The 22,389-nt window shown below is 42.3% G+C and overlaps 1 protein-coding gene across 4 annotated transcripts in view; it reads left to right on the top strand.

Moving 5' to 3' along the window:
• Window positions 1-22,187, top strand: part of FKTN (fukutin) — an 87,902-nt gene extending 65,715 nt beyond the window's left edge. For 2 of the 4 annotated variants that reach the window (XM_034664223.1, XM_034664224.1), the window contains 2 exons: window positions 7,039-7,138; window positions 19,230-22,158. In XM_034664223.1, the coding sequence (XP_034520114.1) occupies window positions 7,039-7,138; window positions 19,230-19,581 (452 nt within the window). In that variant the 3' untranslated portion in view covers window positions 19,582-22,158. Of the gene's footprint in view, window positions 1-7,038; window positions 7,139-13,663; window positions 13,934-19,229 lie in introns of those variants that run through there. The other 2 variants (XM_034664226.1, XM_034664227.1) reach the window with 2 other exon arrangements.
• Window positions 22,188-22,389: the final 202 nt, after the last annotated feature.

The raw sequence follows: 22,389 nt of genomic DNA on the forward strand, positions 1-22,389 counted from the left end.
TGATCTTGGACTTCTAGCCTACAGAACTGTGAGAAAATAAATGTCTGTCTTAAGCCATCCAGTCTGTGATACTTTTTTTCTTTTTAAGATTTATTTATTTATTTGAGAGAAAGAGAGCACACTTGCATGCAAGCAGGGGAGGGGCAGAGGGAAAGGAAAAGGATCTCAAGCAGACTCCCTGCTGAGCTCAGAGCCTGACATGGAGCTCCATCTCATGACCCTAAGATCATGACCTGAGCCAAAACCAAGAGTCAGACACTTAACTGACTGAGCCCCCCAGGTACCCCATCCGTGATACTTTATTAGGCAGCCCTTGATTAATGCAGTAATCAAGACAGTGTGGTATTAGTAAAGAGATAGACACATGGATCACTAGAGCAGAATAAAGAACCCAGAAATTGACACACAAATATACTCAATGGATTTTTGATCAAAGAGCAAAAGCAATTCAGTAGAGGCTAGGATAGCCTTTTCAACAACAACAAAAGTAACCTCAACTTGCACTTCATACCTTATACAAAAATGAACCCAAATGTGTCCTGTACTTTAAGACTATGAAACTTTTAGGGGAAAAAATGGAAAATCTTCATGATCTAGAGTGAGGCTTTCTTAAGACTTGATACTAACCAAAAGCACAACCCAAAAAAAGGGAAAATTGATAAGCTGGACTTCACCAAAATTAAAAACTGCAAAAGCGTATAAGAAGAGGATGGAAAGTCAAGCCACAGACTAGGAGGAAATATTTGCAAGCTACATAGCTGACAAAAGAGTAGCATCTAGAATATATAAAGAACTTGACCCTCAACAGCTTAGAAAAATCCATTAGAAAATGAGCAAAAGACATGAATAGACATTTCACTGGAAAAGATCCACAGGTGATAAGCACACCAAAAAGACATTCAGGACTGTTAACCAAATAGCCAAAAGCAATCCTGAGAAAAAAGAACAAAGCTGGAGGCATCACATTTGCTGATTTCAAACCATATTCTAGTGCTGTACTAATCAAAACAGTATGGTGCTAGCATAAACACAGACACATAGACCAATGGAACAGAATTCAGAGCCTGGAAAATAAACCCATGCATATTCAGTCAACTAATATTTGATGAGGAAGCCAAGAATACTCAACGGAGGAAATACAGTCTCTTTAATAAATAGGGCTGGGAAAATTTGGATATTCACATGGAAAAGAATGAAACTAGACTTCTGTCTTCCACCACTCACAAAAATTAACTCAAAATGGATTTAAAAACATACGTGTGAGACTTAAAACCATAAAACTCCCTAGCGGAAAATGGGGAAAGAGCTCCTTGACATTGCTCATGTCAGTGATTTTTTGGATATGACACCAGAAGCACCAAAGGCAACAAAAGTGAAAATAAACAAGTGGGACTACATCAAACTAAAAAGCTTCTACACAACAAGAGAAACAATGAGAGGCAACCTATAGATTGGGAATAAATATCTGCAAATAATATATCTGATAAGGGGTTAATATCCAAAATATATAAGGAACTCCTACAACTCAATAGCAAAAAAAAAAAAACAACAAACAAACAAAACACAAAACCCAAACAATTAAAACCGGGCAAAGGAACTGAATAGACATTTTTCCAAAGGAGATACTCAGGTGGCCAACATGTACACGAAAGGGTGCTCAACATCACTAATCATCAGGGAAATGCAAATCAAAATCTCATACCTGTTAAAATGGCTGTTATTAAAAAGACAAGAGCTGACAAGTGTTGATGAGAATGTGCAGGAAAGGGAACTCTTATTCACTGCTGATGGGAATGTAAATTGATGCAGTCACTAGGAAAACAGTACGAAGTTTCCTCAAAATATTAAAAATATAGTTATCATATGATCCAGCAAGTCCACTTCTAGATATTTATCTGAAGGATACGAAATCATTATCCCAAAGAGATTTCTGCATCCCTTATACATTGCAGGTTTATTTGCAATAGCCAAGATATGGAAACAACGTAAGTGTCCATCAACATATGAATGGATGAGAAGAAGGGTATATACAAAAAATGGAATATTACTTAGCCACAAAAAAGAGGGAAATTCTGCCACTTGTGGCAATGTAAGTAGACCTTGAAGGCATTATGTTAAAGGAAATATCAGACAGAGAAAAATAACTGTATGATCTCATTTAATATGTGGAAACTAGAAAAACCAAACTCAGAAACAGATTGGTGGTTGCCAGAGGCAGGGGGTAGGGACTGGGGGAATCGGATGAGGGTGGTCAAAAGCTACAAACTTCCCAGTTACGAGACAAATTCTGGGGATATAATGTACAGCATGATGAGTATAGTTGACTATTCTGTTGTATATTTGAAAGTTGCTAAGACAGTTTCATCACAAGAAAACAAATTTTTAGCTATGTGAGGTGATGGATGTTAACTTGTAGTGATCATTTTACAATGCATACATATATCAAATAATTATGTCGTACACCTTAAACTTGTACAAGGTTATAGGTCAATTATATCTCTATAAAACCGGGGGAAGTGTTGCCATTTTTCTTAATTTCTTTCATAAACACCTCCTGAAATATTACTGGAGCAAATATTAATAAATCAGTCCTTGCTCAGCTGATAATTAGAAAGCATTTTCTGTGTTGTATGAGAAGTGACTTCCAGGTAGTTCATCCTTTGCCTTAGTTCTGCTTCATCACACTTTGTGTTTGGGGCTCTTATTTTTTCTTTGGGATGCAAACATACAAAATCTGCTGAATTTCAGCGTATTCCTCTTCCAAAATGTATCATTTTCCAGCAATGCTGTGGAAACATCCATCTTTACTCAAAGTTACTACTACTTTTATCCCTAACCTAACTTTATACCTCTACTGTTCTTCCCATAAAGAATGTTTCCCTAGGACTCTTCTCCCCCTGCAAAGCTATCTATAAACTGCTGAGCAAAGGTGCTAAATGTAACAGCATTTTCTGAAGGGAGTAAAAGTTATCATCGATAATAGAGAAGTACAGAGAGCTATAGTATTGACTATTACTATAACTTTTTAAAAAAGATGTTCAACATTGTTGATCATGAGGGAAATGCAAATTACAACCACAATGAGATATCATTGCACACCTACTAGAATGGCTAAACTTTTAAATAGTGGTAACACCAAATACTGTAGTTGTCTCTTATGGTTTTCTTTTTGCATGTGTACTGTGCACCATGGTTTGTACTGTGATTTTATTAGATAGTGCCCTTCAACATTTTATAAAAAGCCATATAACACTCTTTATAAAACATTGAAAGGAATAATCTTGCCACCATTTTTAGAAGACAGATTTTTAGGGTTTTGTTTTGTTTTTCACCTTTCTTTCCACCAATTCGTCATTGATTTGCTCTGTAAATTTAATAATCCTCTTTCAAGTTTATTTTCTTATTCGTTTGTGCCCTTTTTAGTTGACATTTCCACAACTTGATTTACCAGCAAAAGCCCTTTAGCAGCTGGTGTGATTATTCTTAGCTTTTGTGAATTTAATTAATTTCATATTTACCACCAGTTTTTTTTTCCTCACCTACAACTTTTCAATTCCATCTTTTTCTCTAGTTTCAGTAATTTGGAGCATATTTTCTAGTGAATATTGCAGGAAAGGTAATTGGATGACTACTTTTCTGAATGTTTATTACCACCAAATATTTTCAGGTCACTTAGAAGATTGATAGTTGCAATGTGTAAGAGTTTATTTTGGAGCCTAAACTGTGCAACCCTCTAATCCGACCAGATTCTGTTTGTCTGACTTCACAGGCAAAAGGAAAGCCTTTGCTTTTAGAAAGCTGTCCTCTCCTCATATCATGCCAATTATAATTTACTCAGAGCCATCTTTCCCCCATATTCTAGTGGAAGACCAGAGACTATCTATAGCAGTGCTGTCCAGACAGAGCATCCTGTGATGCTGGAAATGATCTGTCTATGCTGTCCAATACAGCAGACACTAGCCACACTTGACTATCAAGCACTTGAAATGTGGCAAATGTAACCAAGGAACTGAATGTTTAATTTTCATTAAATAGCATCATGTAGCTAGTAGCTAGCATAGGGGGTAATGTACATCTAGAGAGTTTGATGGGACCAGCAAGGGCTTTACTGTTGTACAAATTTGGACTCAAATCCAGGGGTGCCACTTCCTAGTTTTGTGATCTTCAACTAGTTATTTAACTTCTGAGTTCCAATTTTTTTTATCTAATGGCTAAGATTAATATCTACCTATAAGGGTTATTGTAAGAAATACAGGAAATCTACAGCATCTGGTACACTGTTTAGTACATAGGAGATGTTTAACAAATGATGGTTGTTGTCAATATTATCCTTACTTGCTTTTATTTCTGGTTTTGGAATAAATCCCATGAACTTATATTTTCTTGATAAACCCAAGTAATAATTTTTCTGTAAGATTAGATACTTAAAAATTCTCCTGGGTAAAGGGCCTTGTCCCGAGGTCTGGTGATAAGAAATGACCCTGGCCTCAACGGCACACGTGCATGCTCTCTCCTTTGGGGAGACAGGACATGGGAATAAAACAATACTTAACAGAATTGATTCTCAAAGACCAAGCTCCAATAAGGAGACCAAAAGTCCCAGATCTGAGCACCCAAGGCTAGAAAAATCTCCAGGAAGTAGGGCAAGTGGGCAAGGAGCAGATTGGGGGCAGGGGACTGAATATCCTGCTACGAAGTTTAGAGGATAAGAGAAAGTGTAAAAGGTTACTTGAATAAAAACATGATATCTTTAATGAACACTCCTGGCTAGATTACTGCTCAAAGGTACTGTGTTGAGGGCTGAAGTTCATTTGTTGACTCAGCAAATAATCGAAACACCCCCAAGTCCAAAGTGGGGATTTGGGAGAATTTAGGCTAAGACTGATCCCAGAAACCCTCTTCTCCATTTACCCTCTTCTCCATTTCCACCCAGCCAGATTCTGCTGTCTGGGTCAGAGAGCTGAGGCCGGGACTATTCACTGATGAGGTCTGGGCCAGCCTTAACGCCTGTTTGGATCCTAAGGGTGTCGAGTGTAGGAGGAGAGGAGCCAAGCACAGGTTGTATCCTGTTAAAAAAACAGTTGGCTTCAGCTACAGTGTGAGTTTCAGAATTGTGTCTGAAACTCTAGCTGGTAATCGATTTATTTCAGGCAACTTGAAAAGATCTCCACCAGCTAGAAAAGATGGATGTGCTCTTGGGTAGCACAGAAGTGTCTGTATTATGAAAAGCAGACTGTAGCAAGAAATCAAGGTTTCCTCTGTAGGTTTTTGTTGGTTACATTTAAAATAACATCCTCTAATTGTCCTAAGAAGCCCCCAGTGGAGTGTCCTGAAAACACCTGCTGAATTTGAGGAATAAGGGGGTGTCTGCCTCATCCCCTCAGTGGATGTGTTTGGTTTGGGATTTGTCAGTCTGGAGAGCTGAGGGCTCTGGGCAGCTCAGGCCTTGCAGATTTCCCCCACCTGCCTAAAATATAGCCCAGGGGGCAGAGGCCCCTTCCCAGCCCCATCCTGTGCCTCCACTCTCTAGCCCCTGGAGCTGTGGCCTTTATTTCAAGGCTGGTCCCCAGGGGGCTGAGTGGAGAATGAGGACAGCTGATAAGCCTGACATTATTGACTTTATGGAGAGTATTCAATGAATTTACTTTCTGCAAGAAGGCTGCACTCTTATCTGCTACCCACAGATCATCCAAATCCCCATCTAGGGGACCCATTTGATGAGTCATGTCTCTTAGACAAAGACCAGAGAATATAAAGAGGAGAAGGGGAGTCACACACCACCTCTTTCTTTTCTCCAGTACCTGGTTCTGCTCACCCCCACCCCTCTTGCTTTCCCACTGCCCTTGGGGTTATTGGCTAGAAGTAGCACTCTCCGCTCCAGGGCTACAGAGTGAAGGCCAAACCAGCCTGGTCTTGAGAGTTCAGCAGCTGGGCACACCCAGGGCTGTGCGTCCGTCTAGTTGTAACTATGGGAAGAAAAGCCCACTCACTTGAGGCAGTTATGTGCCCTGCTTTCTGTTGCAATGGTCAACATTTGCTCTGGACAGTCCTCAACACCAGGTGTCCTGAGGGAAATACGTGTGTCTGTGTGTGTGTGTCTGGGTGTTACCAAGGGGTGCTGGGTCTGGGGAACTGGAGAGTGGCAATTAATTGTAAGAGAGAGCCTGATGCTCCAGAGAAGCTTTTCTTTCCCCTCTCTGATATCAAGCTCTGGGCTCTGTTTTCTTCAAATACTAGAAGGAAATAAATTCTTCTTAGCAGCACAGGACCCAAAGCAACTAGAAGGAGAGAAGTGGGAGCCAGGATGGCTGGGTTGGGCAAATGAAAGGATATTAGAGGCATGTGTTCAGACTCTCCATTTAGCTTTTGGATAGAGTTTTTCTGGCAATAAAAATGAAAACACAACTGCTGATGGAGCAACTATGATTTTTATTAGATACCTGTTCTCACCGTTTTTAAGCATTGACTCCAAATCATTCACTGAATCTTCAGAATAAATCATGAAACTGAGGTTTCCAATTCACAGCTGAGAAAATTGCAACTGGGAGAGTAGTGTGGGAGCAAGGATTCAAACACCAGTGCATCTGCCTCTGCAGCCATGGCAAAGGCCTGCTCTTAGCTGTTACCCACTTGGCATTGCTTAGTACTTTATCCCACTTAGTTCATAGCACGTCAGTGAGTGTTTGTTATTCCCATGTTATAGAAAACAGCCTCAGAAGGGTAAAATATGTTTTTGTTTGTTTGTTTTTGGCAATTCCATCAGCTTTTTGTTTCTTAAATAAGTAGCCAGTTTAACTGCGAAGGCAACGAAGCAGCATGGGCCTGTAAAGCAATTAATAAATTCATCTACTTGCAATCAGAACCGGAAACCTTAGCATTGTACTTATCCCAGGCAAGGCGCAGGATTAGACAGCGGACAGAGAAACAGAGGAAATAAGAAAAGGCATCAAGAAGAGAGTGTTACAACAGTGCAGGAAATCTTTGCAAATCTGATTGTAGATAGATCACTCTCCCTTCCCCTCTTCTTTATTCAAACAGGGCCTTACATCTGGATCCAGGGGAGGATCATCCCTGAGATGCAATGTTGGCGTCTTCCGAAATGCAGGATGTCTGGTGGCAGGCTCTGGCAATCCTCCAAGTAAGGATAACTTTGTTTACAGAGTGATATTGTTTCTCTTCCTTTGTCATCTAAAGTCACTGTATGCTGCAGGGGAAAAACCCAATGGACAGCAGGTTTGTTTCCTTCTAAATCAACACCATTTTTTCCTTGATTGTTTCTATCTGGGAGTATGTCCAGGGCCATGAGACCAGTGTGCATCAGAGACTCTGGTTTGCAGATTCTAGCATCTTTCCTTCCCTGTCATGACTAGGGAATGACCTCAGGGAAGTCCAAAAATGATGATAGAGCAGCCAAATCTCTCTTTCCTTATGAGAGGAGACCAAAGCTCTCACTCACCCAGCACCCTCCCCAGCGCTCCAGTAGAAACGTGGGCCATGTCAGCTTATTTCTCCTTCCAGATGCCCTGGTTTCCTACATCACCTGCTCTCCTCTACAGCTGCTTGTTTTATTACTTTTTTATTTGCAGGAGGTTAGAGAAGGGGAGGCAGGAAGAGCTTTAGAGAAGCCGAGCTAATCACTAAGTGGCTCTATGGGTCCTGCGAATGGAGTGACATTAATGTCCATGAGAATTTATAGCCTCTGCTGGCTCTAGAAAGATGTTTGTCTAAATACCACTAGTAAAACAGTCAGCTGCATGTGAAGTCTTGCTTCTTTGGGCATACTTTTTAGTATTTCACTTGTTTGGGAACAATATTTTGTTTTGTTGAGGATGATAACTTGTTATGTCATTTTATAATCAAAATATATAATTTCTCATATTAAATGGAAAAATTGGATGTAATGCCTTGCATGACACCTGGTACCCAGTGCTAAATAATGGGATAGAGAATTTGGCACCTGACCCCCAATTGGTGCTTGATATCATCCCCTAGATCAAGCAGCATCCGCTGTCCTGTCACAGCCTGCTAGCTAGTCTCCTCACATCTTTTCTCGCCGCCCTGTGTACAGCAGCCAGAATGTTCTTCTCTTCTCTTTAAAAAAAACAATCACCAAAACCCCTCCCATGGACTTGAAAGCATTCGTTTCATAGAAACAAGCTATGTGTCTTGGGACAGAAAGTGGGACAAGCTGGAAGCAGCTGTTTGGAGAAATGAGTCAGCGCTGTCTTACATTCATTCAACAAATGTCTTATCATGCAGCTTTTATGTGTAGTGAACACAGTTTGTGGGGTTTAGTGATTAACGAAGCTAAGTCCTTGCCCTCTTGACATTTACAGTGTATAGCAGGCAAGCCTGCTATAGCAAGTAAACCAGAATGAGATTTGCTTTGAAGAATTCACCATGGTGATGGGGCTCCTTTAAAACACCAGAGTCAAAGGAATTTTAATTTACCAAATAAAGTTTCACAGAAAGATAAAACTTATGACCAAGAGTCACACCCACACACCTACAAATTAACTGTAAAAGAACGAGCGCAATTTTACTTGGAAAATGCGGAGTAGGTTGTCATAGTATAAAATTCATGACAAAAAGCAAGGCAAAGAGGGCCATTTTTATATTGATATGGGGTTTATTCTCTAAATCAATAAAACTTCCATGATCTTCATGCGTCAAATGCATCGTATCTTAAAATACAAAGATCTAAAGCAAGCACTCCTAGAAAAACTGAAAGGAAGAAACAGACATGAAGCAGCGAGGGAGATTTTCTTACAACTCTGTCAAACAGATTAAAACAGACCAAAACTCCCAAGAAGGATGTGAAGGGTTGATTTAATGGATGCATATAAAAACATTTTATTTTTCAAACAGGATATTTACCTCCTTTTCTATTGCTTATGGATCATTTATAACAGTTGATCATTATGTTTTACCAAAGAGAAGCTCTCAATAAATATCCCAAAACAAAATTATGCAGAGCTTATCTTTGACTATACCACAATGAAATTAGAAATTAATAGCAAATTGCTGCCAAAAATACAACAATGAAGAAATTTTTAAAATACTTTCAAAAAGAGAAATTAAAATAAACAGCAGATGTTAGAAACTAATGACAATGGTAGTATAAATGGAAACACAGAATGACACCCAAGGTATATCAAAAGGAAATTCATGGCCTGAAAATTAATAAAATAAACATTCAATCTAAGAATGGGAGGTGGAGAGAGAGCAAAATAAACATAAGCAAATGAGAAAGAGCAGATTTAATAAAGATAGAGTAGACATTAATACATTAGAAAATCATAAAAATGCTGGAGCACAGAGGTAGTTTTCAAAAAGAACAATAACGTGTATAAGCTTCTGCAATGCTAATCAAGAAGAGAGAGAACACATAACGTGAGGACTGTGAAAGACAACACAAATACAGATTTTTTTAAAATTTTTAAAAAGATTTTATTTATTTATTTGAGAGAAAGAGCATGAGCAGCAGCAGAGGCAGAAGGAGAAGGTGAAGCAGGCTCCTCACTGAGCAGGGAGCCCGATGATGCAGGGCTCAATCCCAGGACCCTGAGATCATGACCTGAGCCAAAGGCAGACGCTTAACAGACTGAGCCCTCCAGGTGCCCCCCAGATATATATATATATTAAAAATCATGGAATAGATGTATGTAACACTTTATTAATGTTTCTGACGATGTCAAAGTTTATATGTCAAAGTACCAAAATTAACACTTGAAGGAAGAAAATCTACCTAAAAGGATTTACTAGTGAATTCTATTAACTATCAAGAACCAGCTAATTTATGTGATGAATAAATTGATGGCTGCATACACAATAGGTGGATGGAAGAAGGAATGGATGGATGGATGAATGGATGGATGAATGGATGGATGGATGAATGGATGGATGGATGGATGGATGGATGGATGGATGGATGGATTGGGGCCTGGAAATGCAAAATTGGGGATTGGGAAGGGAGTTAAGAATGAGAGGGGAGGAAGGAGTTTTAAGATTGGATAAATAAGACTGATGCTTGACCTCCAGCCAAAATGACCTTGGCCCACAGCCACCTGGGCTGACAGAATTCCCTTCTGAAAACCTAAGGTTTGGTCTCTCCTAAAGCTGACAAATTCTGCACTTAGGACTAGAGGTCCAGTATTCACAGGCTAATCCAGACAGATCAATTAAACCAGTAGAACCAGGCTGTCCTAGCGACCTGCCCTTCCCTTGCCAGGAGCCCGCAGGTGCAGTCTCTCCAGGGGGTAGTGAGAGCCATGAATAGTAAGGGTTTTAGCTCAAGCACACAGAGGCGTTTAGCTGCCCAAACTTAATCCCCCAATAATCGGATTATGTAAATTCCTCCTTCAACCCCTTTCCCCTGGGGGACCCGGACCTAGCCCCTAACCCTGGGCACTGGGAGACTGGGATGGGAGAGGGCCCATCACTGAAGAATCACTGCTAGTGGCACCATGCCCCAAAATGTCTCCCTGTTTTCAAAATGACAAAGGCAACAATAACGAGTAGGACAGTTTTGAGAAGAAAACTGATGTTGACCCTGGTCCCCGTGTCCCAGCACAGTGGTGTCCCTTTCTCTGCAGCTCGTGGCCAGCTGTGCACAGATCCCACTTACAGCTTCTTGTCTCATTTTGCATCATTGTGCCCTGTTGCCACAATTCTTTTTTTTTTTTTTTTTTTTTTACAATCACAGAGTATGCCATTAAGCACGTATATTCCCTCATAGGTTTTTGGCTAAGATGAAGGGTAGTATAGGTCCTTGGTTTAAAATATAACCTGAGGTCTATCAGAATTGTGATATAGCAAGGCATGGTAGAAAAGCCTGGGCACTGAGAGGCCACAGTTCCCCTTCCACAGCACACAGAGAAGACAGAAGGGCAGAAAGAGGACACATTGGGGATGTTTGCTGGAAATACCAAGTTGTGTTTCTAAAGACCCCCTTTGTGCACAAGTTGACCAATTAATCCAATCCATCTTTTGCATTGCCACCAGAATGAGCCTTGTAACCTGTAAATCTAAATATATCACTCCCGTCTTCAATCCACACAGTTGGCTTCACATGGACTATCTTCCCCTCTACTCCTACTCATATAATTCCTGCAGTCTTTCCCACCCTTCCACCCAGGTACCCAGGCAACTGAGACCCCTGCCTTTTTAGATGTGCTTTAGACAGCCCTGTACTAGCCCTCCTCCAGTACCCATCTGGGGCCCATTTCCCACATTCTAGATCACATTCTGGGTATCCAGGACCCCTGGATTTAGACCACACTTTAGGTATCTAGGACCCCTGAATTTCTGCTCCAATGGCCCTGAGCCCATTTTCAGAGCCTTCACAGGGCTCTTTCTTAGGTCCATGTGGGCTGGGAGTCCACATCATACACACAAGGCCCTTCGCAGAGCAGAACAGAGCTGGGCAGTGGGAAAAGAATGGAGATGGGTCAAGACTCTCCATTTGTGGGGCGCCTGGGTGGCACAGCGGTTAAGCGTCTGCTTTCGGCTCAGGGCGTGATCCTGGCGTTATGAGATCGAGCCCTACATCAGGCTCCTCCGCTATGAGCCTGCTTCTTCCTCTCTCATTACCCCTGCTTGTGTTCCCTCTCTCGCTGGCTGTCTCTATCTCTGTCAAATTAAAACAAAACAAAACAAAACTTTAAAAGACTCTCCATTTGTACCTTTGTCCTGGATCCCACAAACGTCAGGGGCACACCTGCCTCAGGGCCTGGTTTAAATGCCATCCGTCCCACAAACAATCTCTGAATCTCCAGCTAGAATCTTGTGACTCCCCAGTTCCAAGTTCACACTCTCCGGCACTCAGGACTGTCTTGTATTTAGTCATTTTTGTCATTCGCCTCTCCCTCCCAAAGGCTGTGAACTCCTTGAAGGCAGATGTAGCGTTTTCTTCACATTCTTGTCTCCTGAGACTAGGGATTCATGCAACAGCTTTTCTTATTTATAATAAGAACCGTATTTTTTTTTTTTGAGGAGGGGTCAAACAACCCCAAAGTCTCAGTGGCTTACAACAGCAAAGATTTACCTCTCACTCATGTTACATAGGGCTGTGGTTGGTTATGGATTTGTTCTATGGCTTTCAGGCTGAAAGAGCAACCCCAAACATAACTTCTCATGACAGCCCAACTAGGAATCCCTCTAAAGCTCCCACTCCACCACCACAGAGGGCTCGTATTCCATTGGCTGATGCAAGTCACATGCCCAAGCCTGGCCATGGGCGGGGAAGTCCTCTCCCACCCCCTACAGGGAGGCACTGTCAATCATATGGCAATGGGTGGGGCTATATAATCCTCTCCCAAGGAAGGGAGCCAGTAGTTGTCCTTACAATCCTATCATTGTCCCTATTTTCCAGATGAGGAGACTGAGGCAGGGAGAAGTTACATAATTGGCCTAGGCTCACATAAATGGAGTAGACCAGGGATTTCAACCCGGGTAACACAACTCCAGAGTCCTTTATTCTTATCCACTAATATGTAATGCATTGTGAATTTATCATACCAAATCATATGCTGGGTCCTTCTAGAAATGCATTACTTATCCATTCGTTAATCAACCAGTGTTTGATGAATGTCTATTCAGTGGGTTTGGGAGGAGACAAAATAAATAAGTAAAATATTACTAAATGGGGATGAGCACTAAAGAGAGAATAAAGCAGGGCAGGAGGATGAAGAGTCCTTATATGTGTGGAGGTGCAATTTTAGATGTTCTCAGAGAATCTTCATGAGAAGGTGACATTTGACCAAAGACCTGAAGAATGTCAGCTCCCTGAGGGCAGGGGTTTGTGTCCGTTTTGTTTGAAGTTGTCTCCCTGCACCTGAACAGGGTGGGCTATAGTAGGTGCACAGTAATAACGGTGGAATGAATGAAAGGAGGTGGGGGGGGGGATGTATGTGGATAACTTGGAGGCAGAGTGTTTCAGGCAGAGAACAGTGCAAAGGCCCTGAGGCAGGAAGGTGTTTGGTGTGTTCCTGAAACAGCAAAGGTCAGAATGGCTACTACAGTTGACTAAACCACGGGAAGAGAAGGAACAGACAGGTCAGATAAAGTGTATCTTAGGGGCCATTGTGAAGACTTTAAGTTAACTCCGAGTGAAATGGAGAACCGCCTAAGGGTTTTGAATAGGAAGTGACAGGAATCAGAGCTGGATTTTCATAGGATTCTTCGGAGTGATGCTGGATAGCAGACAGAAAGAGAAAGCATAGAAGCAGAAAGACCAAGTAGAAGGCCACTGAAATAGCCAAGCTGTGTGCTGGGCACCGTAGACCCTGAGATGCATAAATCAGGGTGTCTGCCCAGTGCAGTGACTGCTACACTTCGCTGTGCATCTTCATCCCCTGGAATACTTAGTAAAAATGCAGATTTCGGATCCCACCCCCAGAAATCCTGATCCAGTGGGCCTGGGTCGGAGGCCTGGGAAGCGGGGACGCAGGGAGTGGGGAGGGACGGGCGGGAATCCCGGGCGGGAAGGGGCCCCGTGGGTCCCGGAGACAAAGGGCCGTGTCCTATAAAGGCAGCGGCGGAGGCGCGGCGTCCAGGCGAGGGCGCACACGGCCAGCGACGGCGACAACGACGGCGCGGTCTCCCGGCTCTTGGCGAGGAGGTGCGTCGACCCTGGGGGGACGTGGGTGCCGCCGGGGCCGGGCTCGTGGGCCAGCGGGTCTCCCGCGCAGCCCCGGAGTTCGTGCCGCACCCGCCCGGGAGGACAGAGGTGTGGAGGCGACTTGGTAGCAGCTACCAAGTCGACTCAGTGAGAAGACCTGGGAGGTTCCCGAGGGGCAGGGGTGGTTGCGCGACTCCGGGGGAGCAAAGCGATGCCCTTGTGCTTGTTGGCCTTGCCACTTCACCTTGATACGCGATGCCGAAGACACCCCGCAGCACCTCTGAGGGCCATTTGGGTAGCTTCTGCTTCCAGGTGAGCTACTCCCCCGCACCTGACAGATGCGAAACTTGAGCGCGAGATGCTTTCCTGGACGCCCTATTCAGGCTAGGGGGAGCGACGGTTATAAAAAGGGAAAGGCAAAGGTCGGGAAGTGAAGTGGGCAAGGCTTCAGGCTGGGCGGGGCGGGCGGAGTGTTCAGGTGCGTCAGGCGATGAGGCGCGGGTGGGACAGCAGCTCTCCCAGAGCGCGGGGTGCCCACCTGAAGACTGTTGCTTATGGTCAATGTATTTATTTAGAACATCAACATGCAGAGTTGTCCAATGAGAAAAGTAATTTGCATAATAGCATGTGTTCTGATTTTTAAAGGATACAGGTATTCTGTATAAAGGATCTATATCATTTATGCACAACAAGCTGGCTACTGCTGGGGAGTAAGATTGAAGAGACGGAGAGCCTTTTATTCTTTACTTTATGCCCTTGTGTACTGCTTGTTTGCTTGTTTGTTTCTTGGATGAGCATGTGTTACTTCTATAATGATTTCAAAAGGCGAAACTATGCCCAGTGTTGGAAGTTAGGCACCTTCCCCTAACCCAACTCTATAAGCCACCTTTATCACTCTCTTTCTGGAATCTGTTTTCCCTTATTTTCAAGAAAAAGATGAAAGAAGAGACAAATACACATGACCAAATGACAGGAGGAGAAATGTAAAGTCTTATGAACAAAGAGCCACATGAGTCTGAATGCTAGGGACAGGCCCCCACAGGAATGTTAGCCGTGAGCCTGTGCTGTACCCATTCTTGTTGTCCCAGGCTCTGTATCCAGAAACCACTGTCACAAAAAAGCAGCAATCCCTAGTGGGGGCATTGGTCACTTTCTGTAGGGGCATAATTGTTGTTCTTCTCCCTGGTAACTTGTTACCTTCAGTGGTATAACAGAGGTTTGTGCACACCTATATTCCTATTATATTTACGATCACATTCCTCCTGCCCCAGCATTCCTAACCCCAGGTCTGTGACACCCACCCAACCAGAAGCATGTAACTCGAAATCAGGGGTTCTATATATTTGGATGAGAAGAACATTACATCTTTATTTCCAGTAACCTTCATTTGCAAATGTGGGTAATGAAAAGTAGTACTGGTGGTGAAATCACTAACAAAAGTCATAAATACCTTCATCTCACGGATGTTGCAGATATTTTTATTACACATCACTGTGTAGAAATTATGGTAGTAAATAATTTAATATGTTAAAAGCAAAGCACATTATTACTATATTGCATTTTAAAATTATTTTAATAATTATTAATTATAATTGGTGATTTTTATGTGTCTTATGTATTGCAGTTCATGCATTTAAAATAATTATTTTGAGGAGGGAACCAAAGGCTTTTTACTCTATTTCAAATCATTGTTCTGGGATAGAGTCCTTCCCTCAGCTTCCCCAGACCACCAGAAGAATCCATGGTGCAAAAAGTTATGTGCCCTGACCCACCAGGAGTCAGTGGTGACAAGGATGCATCAGTACAGAGGCGTGGGACACTGGCTGCACCACTGACTCCCCGTGTGACCTGGGACAACATGTTTTACTTCTGTTTTGACATCTATCAGATGTTTTCTGATTCTGTGGCATCTGGTGTATTTTTTAAGCTCTTAAATTATTCTGAAATCAAGCTTAGCAGTAATCAGTCCTTACAACTGGAAAAGCACTAAGTGCAATTTTCCTTTGATTTAATGAGTATGTTAGTAATTTCCCAGTGACCGCTACTTTGAATTTTCCCAGCTTGTTAAAGAACTGATTTCTATTTGCCCCTGTGGGGGAGAGTAACACCCTTGAGGATAAATCAACAAGGCATTATTAAGCTCCTTCTAGGATGGCAGGCTACATTTCTGAAGCCTATCTTTTCCTCTCCTTATTTCCTCTGTCTGCTTCTAGCACAATAGGATTGAGCCCTCTTGGAAGAGAACACCAGTTAGTTTATCCTGCTTAATCTTTTTCTTCCAGCTTGAAAAAGACGCACCCCACCCCCCCTCCGCCAAGGGACTAGAGTTGACTTAGTGAGTGAGCTAAACCCTCTTTTGACAAGAGAAGCTTGAAAGTAGGTTTGCTCTCACAGTCCTGGCTGCAAAGCAGCCAGCCTTAGTGTAAGCAAAACTGGATAGTTTTCTTTCTATCTTAAAATCCCTTGATTTAGGTTCAAACTGCCCTATGTTAGTTGTAGTTGGTTACAGTTCTGAGGACACTCAAATTTTTCATTGTAGATGAAACACTAGGTTATTTAGAAATGAGTTAAGCGAGATCAAAGGCAATAGGCAGGGACTGTGGCATTTTAGAGCAGGAAGAGGCCCTCGGGATCACCTAGTCCACCCCCTTCAGTTTGGAAGGATACATGGAATGCCTTGAAGGCCCCTAGAATGCCTGGGTTGGGTGCTGCTTCTCTGCTCCTACAGCCTCTGGGCTTCTCTCTCCATTCGCAAGGCATGGTTTCCTCAGGATCCAGCTGCCCAGCACAGTGTCTGACACATATGGTCAGTAAGTGTTGTTATGTAAGCTTGGAGTGCACATGATGGTAATTGGATCATGGGTCCTACTAAGAGTATCTCTGCAGAGACCCAAGTGGCTGATGGAGGGAGCCTGAAGCCAGCCAGTGAGCTTGGGCGGCCATGCCTTCTCCTTACCACTGGGCTCTCAGCACAGCCGTCTGTCTCCAACCCAGACAGAAGCAGGAAAGGCAACAAGAATGGGGTTGGGCAAATGTCCTGGAGCCATACAGATGATTGAAAAATGCTATTCTTTGAAGTAATGACCCTTCTCATCTGTATAGGGAAGAGAATCCTTGTATTTATTAAGCACCTATGTAGCAGGCACATAGTGTCTCACTTATGTATTTAAATACTTTACAGAATGTATTATTTAATCCTCACAAGAACTCAGATGATGGCTTTATTTCCATTTTCCAGAGAAGAAATTGAGGCTTAAAGAAATTAACTGATTTTTTCAGGATCATATAACTAAGAAATTGGGAGCTGAGATTTACAGCCAGGTCCTTTCACATTAAGATCCATAAACGTTCTTAGTTTTTGTCTGTTATGAAGCAAATAATATATGAATCCTTTCTTATTATGAAAATGTTAAATATTACCCAACTATATCAAATAAAATGTACCCGTCTCCTTTTTCTATCTTCCCCCATCCTGACTGTCCTCCCCCAAGGAACCACTGTCAACAGTTTTGCCTGAATCCTTCCAGGTATTTTGCTCTGTATCCACACACACATATATGACATACAGAGCAGAGCAAACAAAAACACAAATCAAGCTCAGACCTTTCTACTGCACTGTAGCTGCTTCCTCAGGGGGAAAAAAAATGCTAAGTTGGAATGAACATTTACTTTTCCCTGTTTTATTTGTAGAGATAATAATTGTAATTATTTAATATTTATTGACCACTTACTGTGTGCCAAGCACTTTGCTAAAGTGGTTTACGTGGATCATTTTACGTGTCCTTACAAGTAGTACCCTGAATCCTCCTTTACTTATGAGGCATTTGGTACACAGAGAGTTGAAGTAGATTGCTCAGGGTCACACCGCTAAGGAGCAGAGCAAAAGCCAAACCAGGGTTCTGGCTCCAAAGTCTGGGCCCTTACTCACCATGCAGATGCTTCCACTGGCGACTGATCCCTGAAGAGTCAGGGCTTGAAGGTAACAGCATGGCTTGTTCTAATTAACTGAGATCGTCATTTGGTTCCTACCGAAGGGCAGAGATACCAGCACACAGTGTGGTGAAATGACTTCCGGAATATGCCAGCGGCCCTCAGCCAGTCCCAGCAGTGTCTACAATACTGTCGCTACAACCAACGTATGCATATGTACATAGCGTGAGTTAATGCATGAGAAACAATGTCTGGCTCAAAGCAAAGGTGCTGTTTGCTCTTATGTTCCTTGGTTTATAGTTCACAGAATGCTTTCACATGCAGTATTCCATTTAATCTTTACAACAAACTGTGAGGAAAGGATGGTATAATTACGCCCATTGTATAGCTGAGGAACTGAGGCTCAGGTTGGTGAAGTGACTTAGGCAGCACCTCACAGGTGGTTGGTGTTTGGTGCTGTGACCAGAACACATACCCTCTGAGGGAGAAGGTGGCTTTTCCCCTAGGCTGGCCTCCTGCTGTACCTGCCTCCAGGATGCAGGGATCTGGTGAGTCAACTGCTTCCTTATCACAGTTTCGATAGAGATGAGGGGTTCCTATTTCCAGAGTAGAGCAGTGGTTCTCAACCTCTGCCACACGCTGAGATCACAGAGAGCTTTGTTCGCTGATGCATCATCTACATTCCCATTAATGCATGTTAGTCCAAGCTGCCTGGCAAAAGGGGCCCATGCCTCTAAGAGTTAAAAATGGCGAAGGAAGATTTGGCAGTAGATGGTGATAATCAGCTCTCCTGGGGTTGGAAAGGTCACCTAAGTGCAGGCTTGTGGAGGCCTGCATATCTTCTGTAACATCCATGGCAAATCGCCACCCCCACCTGCCCCTTGTCTTTTCTTCTTGTCATGCCAAATATCCCCACTTCTGTTTTTCATACAACAGAGTTTCAAGACTCTTCATCACTCTGTTCATCCTCCTGTAAATGTGGTCCAGGCTGGATATTTTAGGTCTTGCACGGTGAGACCCAACCCTCTAGGTGAGGGCTGCCAGCGAAGAGGGGAGCTGCGTTATCGTCTTCATTCCCCCTGATGAATCTTACTAGTGAAACCTATGATTACAGTTTTTATTTTTTGAGAATCCATATTTAATTCCCTATTGGCTAAACATATATTTTATCTGCACAAGTACTAAATCCTATACCGTGCCTGATTCTGAACAATTAGGAAGAGTTGCCGATAAAAGAAGTAGTGGAGATACTGGAATAAAAAAAGCTTGCAACGGGTGCTTGGAAATAGCTAGGGAGGAAAAGGCTGAAGGGTATTGTTCTTACCCTGTCCTTTCTTCTGCCACATTTTCTTCTCTTATCAAAAGGAAGACTCAGGGGTGCTTGGGTGGCTCAGTCAGTTAAGCATCTGCCTTTGGCTCAGATCATGATCCCAGGGTCCTGGGATTGAGCCCTGCATCGGGTTCCCTACTCAGCGGGAAGTCTGCTTCTCCCTCTGACCCTCCCCCTTCTTGTGCTCACGCTCTCTCTCTCAAATAAATAAATAAAATCTTGTAAAAAAGAAAAATGAAGACTCAAAAAAACCTAAAAATGAGGAAATGGAGTTTCCTAAAACCTGCATCTCAAATTCTTGGCAGGACATGCGCTACCCACCATCTCTTACAAGGTATTGGCCCTTAGGGCCCTTTCTCTTTCCTGTCTCAGGAGCTCAAACATGACCAGGAAGATCTTCACAAATACCAGGGAGCGGTGGAGGCAGCAGAACGTCAACAGTGCCTTTGCCAAGCTGAGGAAGCTCATCCCCACTCACCCTCCAGACAAAAAGCTGAGTAAAAATGAGACGCTTCGCCTGGCAATGAGGTACATCAACTTCTTGGTCAAGGTCTTGGGGGAGCAAACCCTGCAGCAAACAGGAGTGGCTTCTCAGGGAAACATTTTGGGACTCTTCCCCCAAGGATCCCACCTGCCGGACAGGACTCTACTCGGTGACTACCAGGTTCCTTCACTTGACCCAAGCCACAGCATTGCATAGTGGGACTCTGGCTGTCATCACCCAGGGAGCACTCGCTCAGAAGCTACTGGCTGTCAGCAGCCTTTTGCATGTTCCAATGTCAACGTGATGAATAATTTGTGAGGCATGCATTTAAGCTTCACAGGAGGTGGCTCAGGGACAGCTGCAGGAGCCAGACAGAGGCCATGAGGAAGATGGCTTTGGAGTCTGCCACCCCCCGGAGCTTCAGGCAGAGCAGCCTGCCTCTGTTATATGTATCCAGGATCTGCATAAGATGTTGTTTGGCAGGGGGGGGGGGAAGCATAGATTAAAAACAGGTTTGGAAATCACTGTTTTACTCAGTATGATTTCAATGACAAGGAAGGAGTTTTCCCATAACGGATCTCAGATGGATGAATAGAAAATGCTTCCCTCAGAACATACTTTACAGTTTGTTTTGATAAATGAGGTATATGTGATCAAGGGTGAACAAAATAAGGTTGATAAATGTGAAGAGAGCCCTTACAGAAACCAACCTGGAGACTTGTGGAAACTTGAGGGAAAAAGACCCTCCTGACATGTGAGGATTACAGGAACACAGCAGATACATGTGGAAGAGCTCTGCATCTTTTATCCCTGTGGAAATATGAAGTGTTACCTGCATTGAGCCATTTATATCTATGTTATCTCTAAAGCCAAATGGTGGATTATATCTGTGAGAGGAAAAGACTTGATAATTTAAGAATTAAAGTTCATAGTTTTCTTATGAAAAACAGGTAGCTAAAATAGGTTTTTTAACCCCTAGTTGCACATGTCAGGCATTAAAACTTTTAATTCAGCCTGAGTTCTTGCTAATTTAAGACCTGTAAAATTCAAATATAATTATGAAAATCCAAACATTACCATTTAATGACTCATTTAACAGAGAGTTAGTTTAAACAAAAGATCTAGAGTAGACAATAGGAATGTAATACCAGACTTTAATGAATTAATGAATTTGTAATTTGTCTTCCTTGCTATGGAGCATTCGCTCAATCTTATGCTGGGAGGGGTAGTACCCACTAGTCAATGAAACAGCGTGATCTGGCGGAACTACTCATAACCACGTTACCCCCTGATGATTGGATTCGAAGATGGATTCAAGGATGAATCCCATAGCTGAGCCGAATACAAATAATGTTATTTGATTGTCTCTGGGACATTTTATTTCCCTAAGTTCTTGACAGTACATTGGTTTTAAAACCCTCGGAACCACAGGTAGGAAATTGATGGATTTGAAATTACAGGTTTCCAGTGTATACACAATAGAGGAATTTAAATTTCCTGCTACTCTAGAAAGAAGATATTGATTTATGGAAGGTTGAAATGAGCCTCTTTGGTTTGGTGATCAGAAAAAAGCTGGATGAGGCTCTCCTAAAATCTCATTCCCCTCCAAATAACAAGGTTGTAATGTCATTAACATCCACACAGCATTCACACTCATAGCCAAATGCATTTATCTGAAGCAATATGTTTTCCTTCAAGGTCCTTTCTTTAAACTGCATTCTCTACACTTCCATATGGACCCAGAATAGTCCAGGGAAACACATATGCACAGAGACTAAGGGACTTCCTCCAAATGTGCATTTCTTGCTCATGAGGTTATGTGGACTTTGTCCCCAAACTACCAACGGATAGTATATATCAAAGATTTGATGACAGTTGTCAATTGAACAACATTACTTACTCTCTCATCTGGCATTGAATCAAAGTGACACTTTGACAGCGTTTTTATATTAGCTTCCTATTAACATGTTGCTGAGGAGGGCACAGAGGACCTTTTTGCCTGAATGCAGGATTTTACTGCTCTTCTCAGAATGAGTGCCCTTTTCTGCTGTTGGGGCCATGTCTGTGAGTACAGAGGGCCCTTCCACTAAAGTGAATGAGAGTACTCCTGAGAAGTCATGAGGAGATTGAGTTATCATTAAACTATAGGAGGGGCATAATGATTTAAAGGAACCCTGCAAGAAATTCCATTGATACGCGAATAAACATTTAAAAATATTATTTGATGTAATTTACGTCTTAAATTATTTTGCAAGCTTAGATTTTGGTACGTCAAGTTGTGTGGGGTTAGAGTGGCTGTCAAAAGGCATTGTAGGTACACATGGATCAAAGCCTTTGGCAAGTTACCTATGAGACTGGAAGCTAATTCAAAAATTACTCTGTGGTCTTCCTTGGTAGTAGTAGTAAGTATAGTAGTAAGAATTTTCCACTAAAACACATTGTAGTTCACTGATGGTACATCTCTTTAGGGATTATTTGAACCCAACAGAAAAGTTTAGGCGGATTATATCATCTATGCTACTCTGTTATTTGAAAAAAAATGTTTGGTCTGCTATGGACACCACTAGAAACTTCCAGAAACCAGGTATAAACAGGCCATTGATTTATATAGATCATGAGATTGGCAGAGGAGAAAATAGGTCAAATGTTATGAAGTGACTTTCCAGAATGGACAATTCCTGGAAACCCAGGACACGGTGCCTGATTTCCTGACCCTGTGGCCAACATTTCTTCAGCCCTGTTCAGCCTCCAAGTTTTTTAGGATTGAAAACGGATAAGCACCTTATTGTTATGCTCATCTCTTTTCAACAGCATTCAGTAATCTTCATATGCCTTTTTATTGAAATTGATTTATTGTGCTTTATAGAACGTGATTAGATGTATTAACCAAAGATTCTTTTGTTGATGTGTTTTGTGAGTTTTTAGCCATTGAATTTGCTATTTAACTATTAATTTATTGCAAATAAATTATTTAAGAAAAGAAATTATTTTTTAAAAAAGAAGAATTTCACAAATTTACTAAGC

The sequence above is a fragment of the Ailuropoda melanoleuca genome, chromosome 7 (genome assembly GCF_002007445.2).
Source record: "Ailuropoda melanoleuca isolate Jingjing chromosome 7, ASM200744v2, whole genome shotgun sequence".
Classification (NCBI taxonomy): Eukaryota; Metazoa; Chordata; class Mammalia; order Carnivora; family Ursidae; genus Ailuropoda; species Ailuropoda melanoleuca.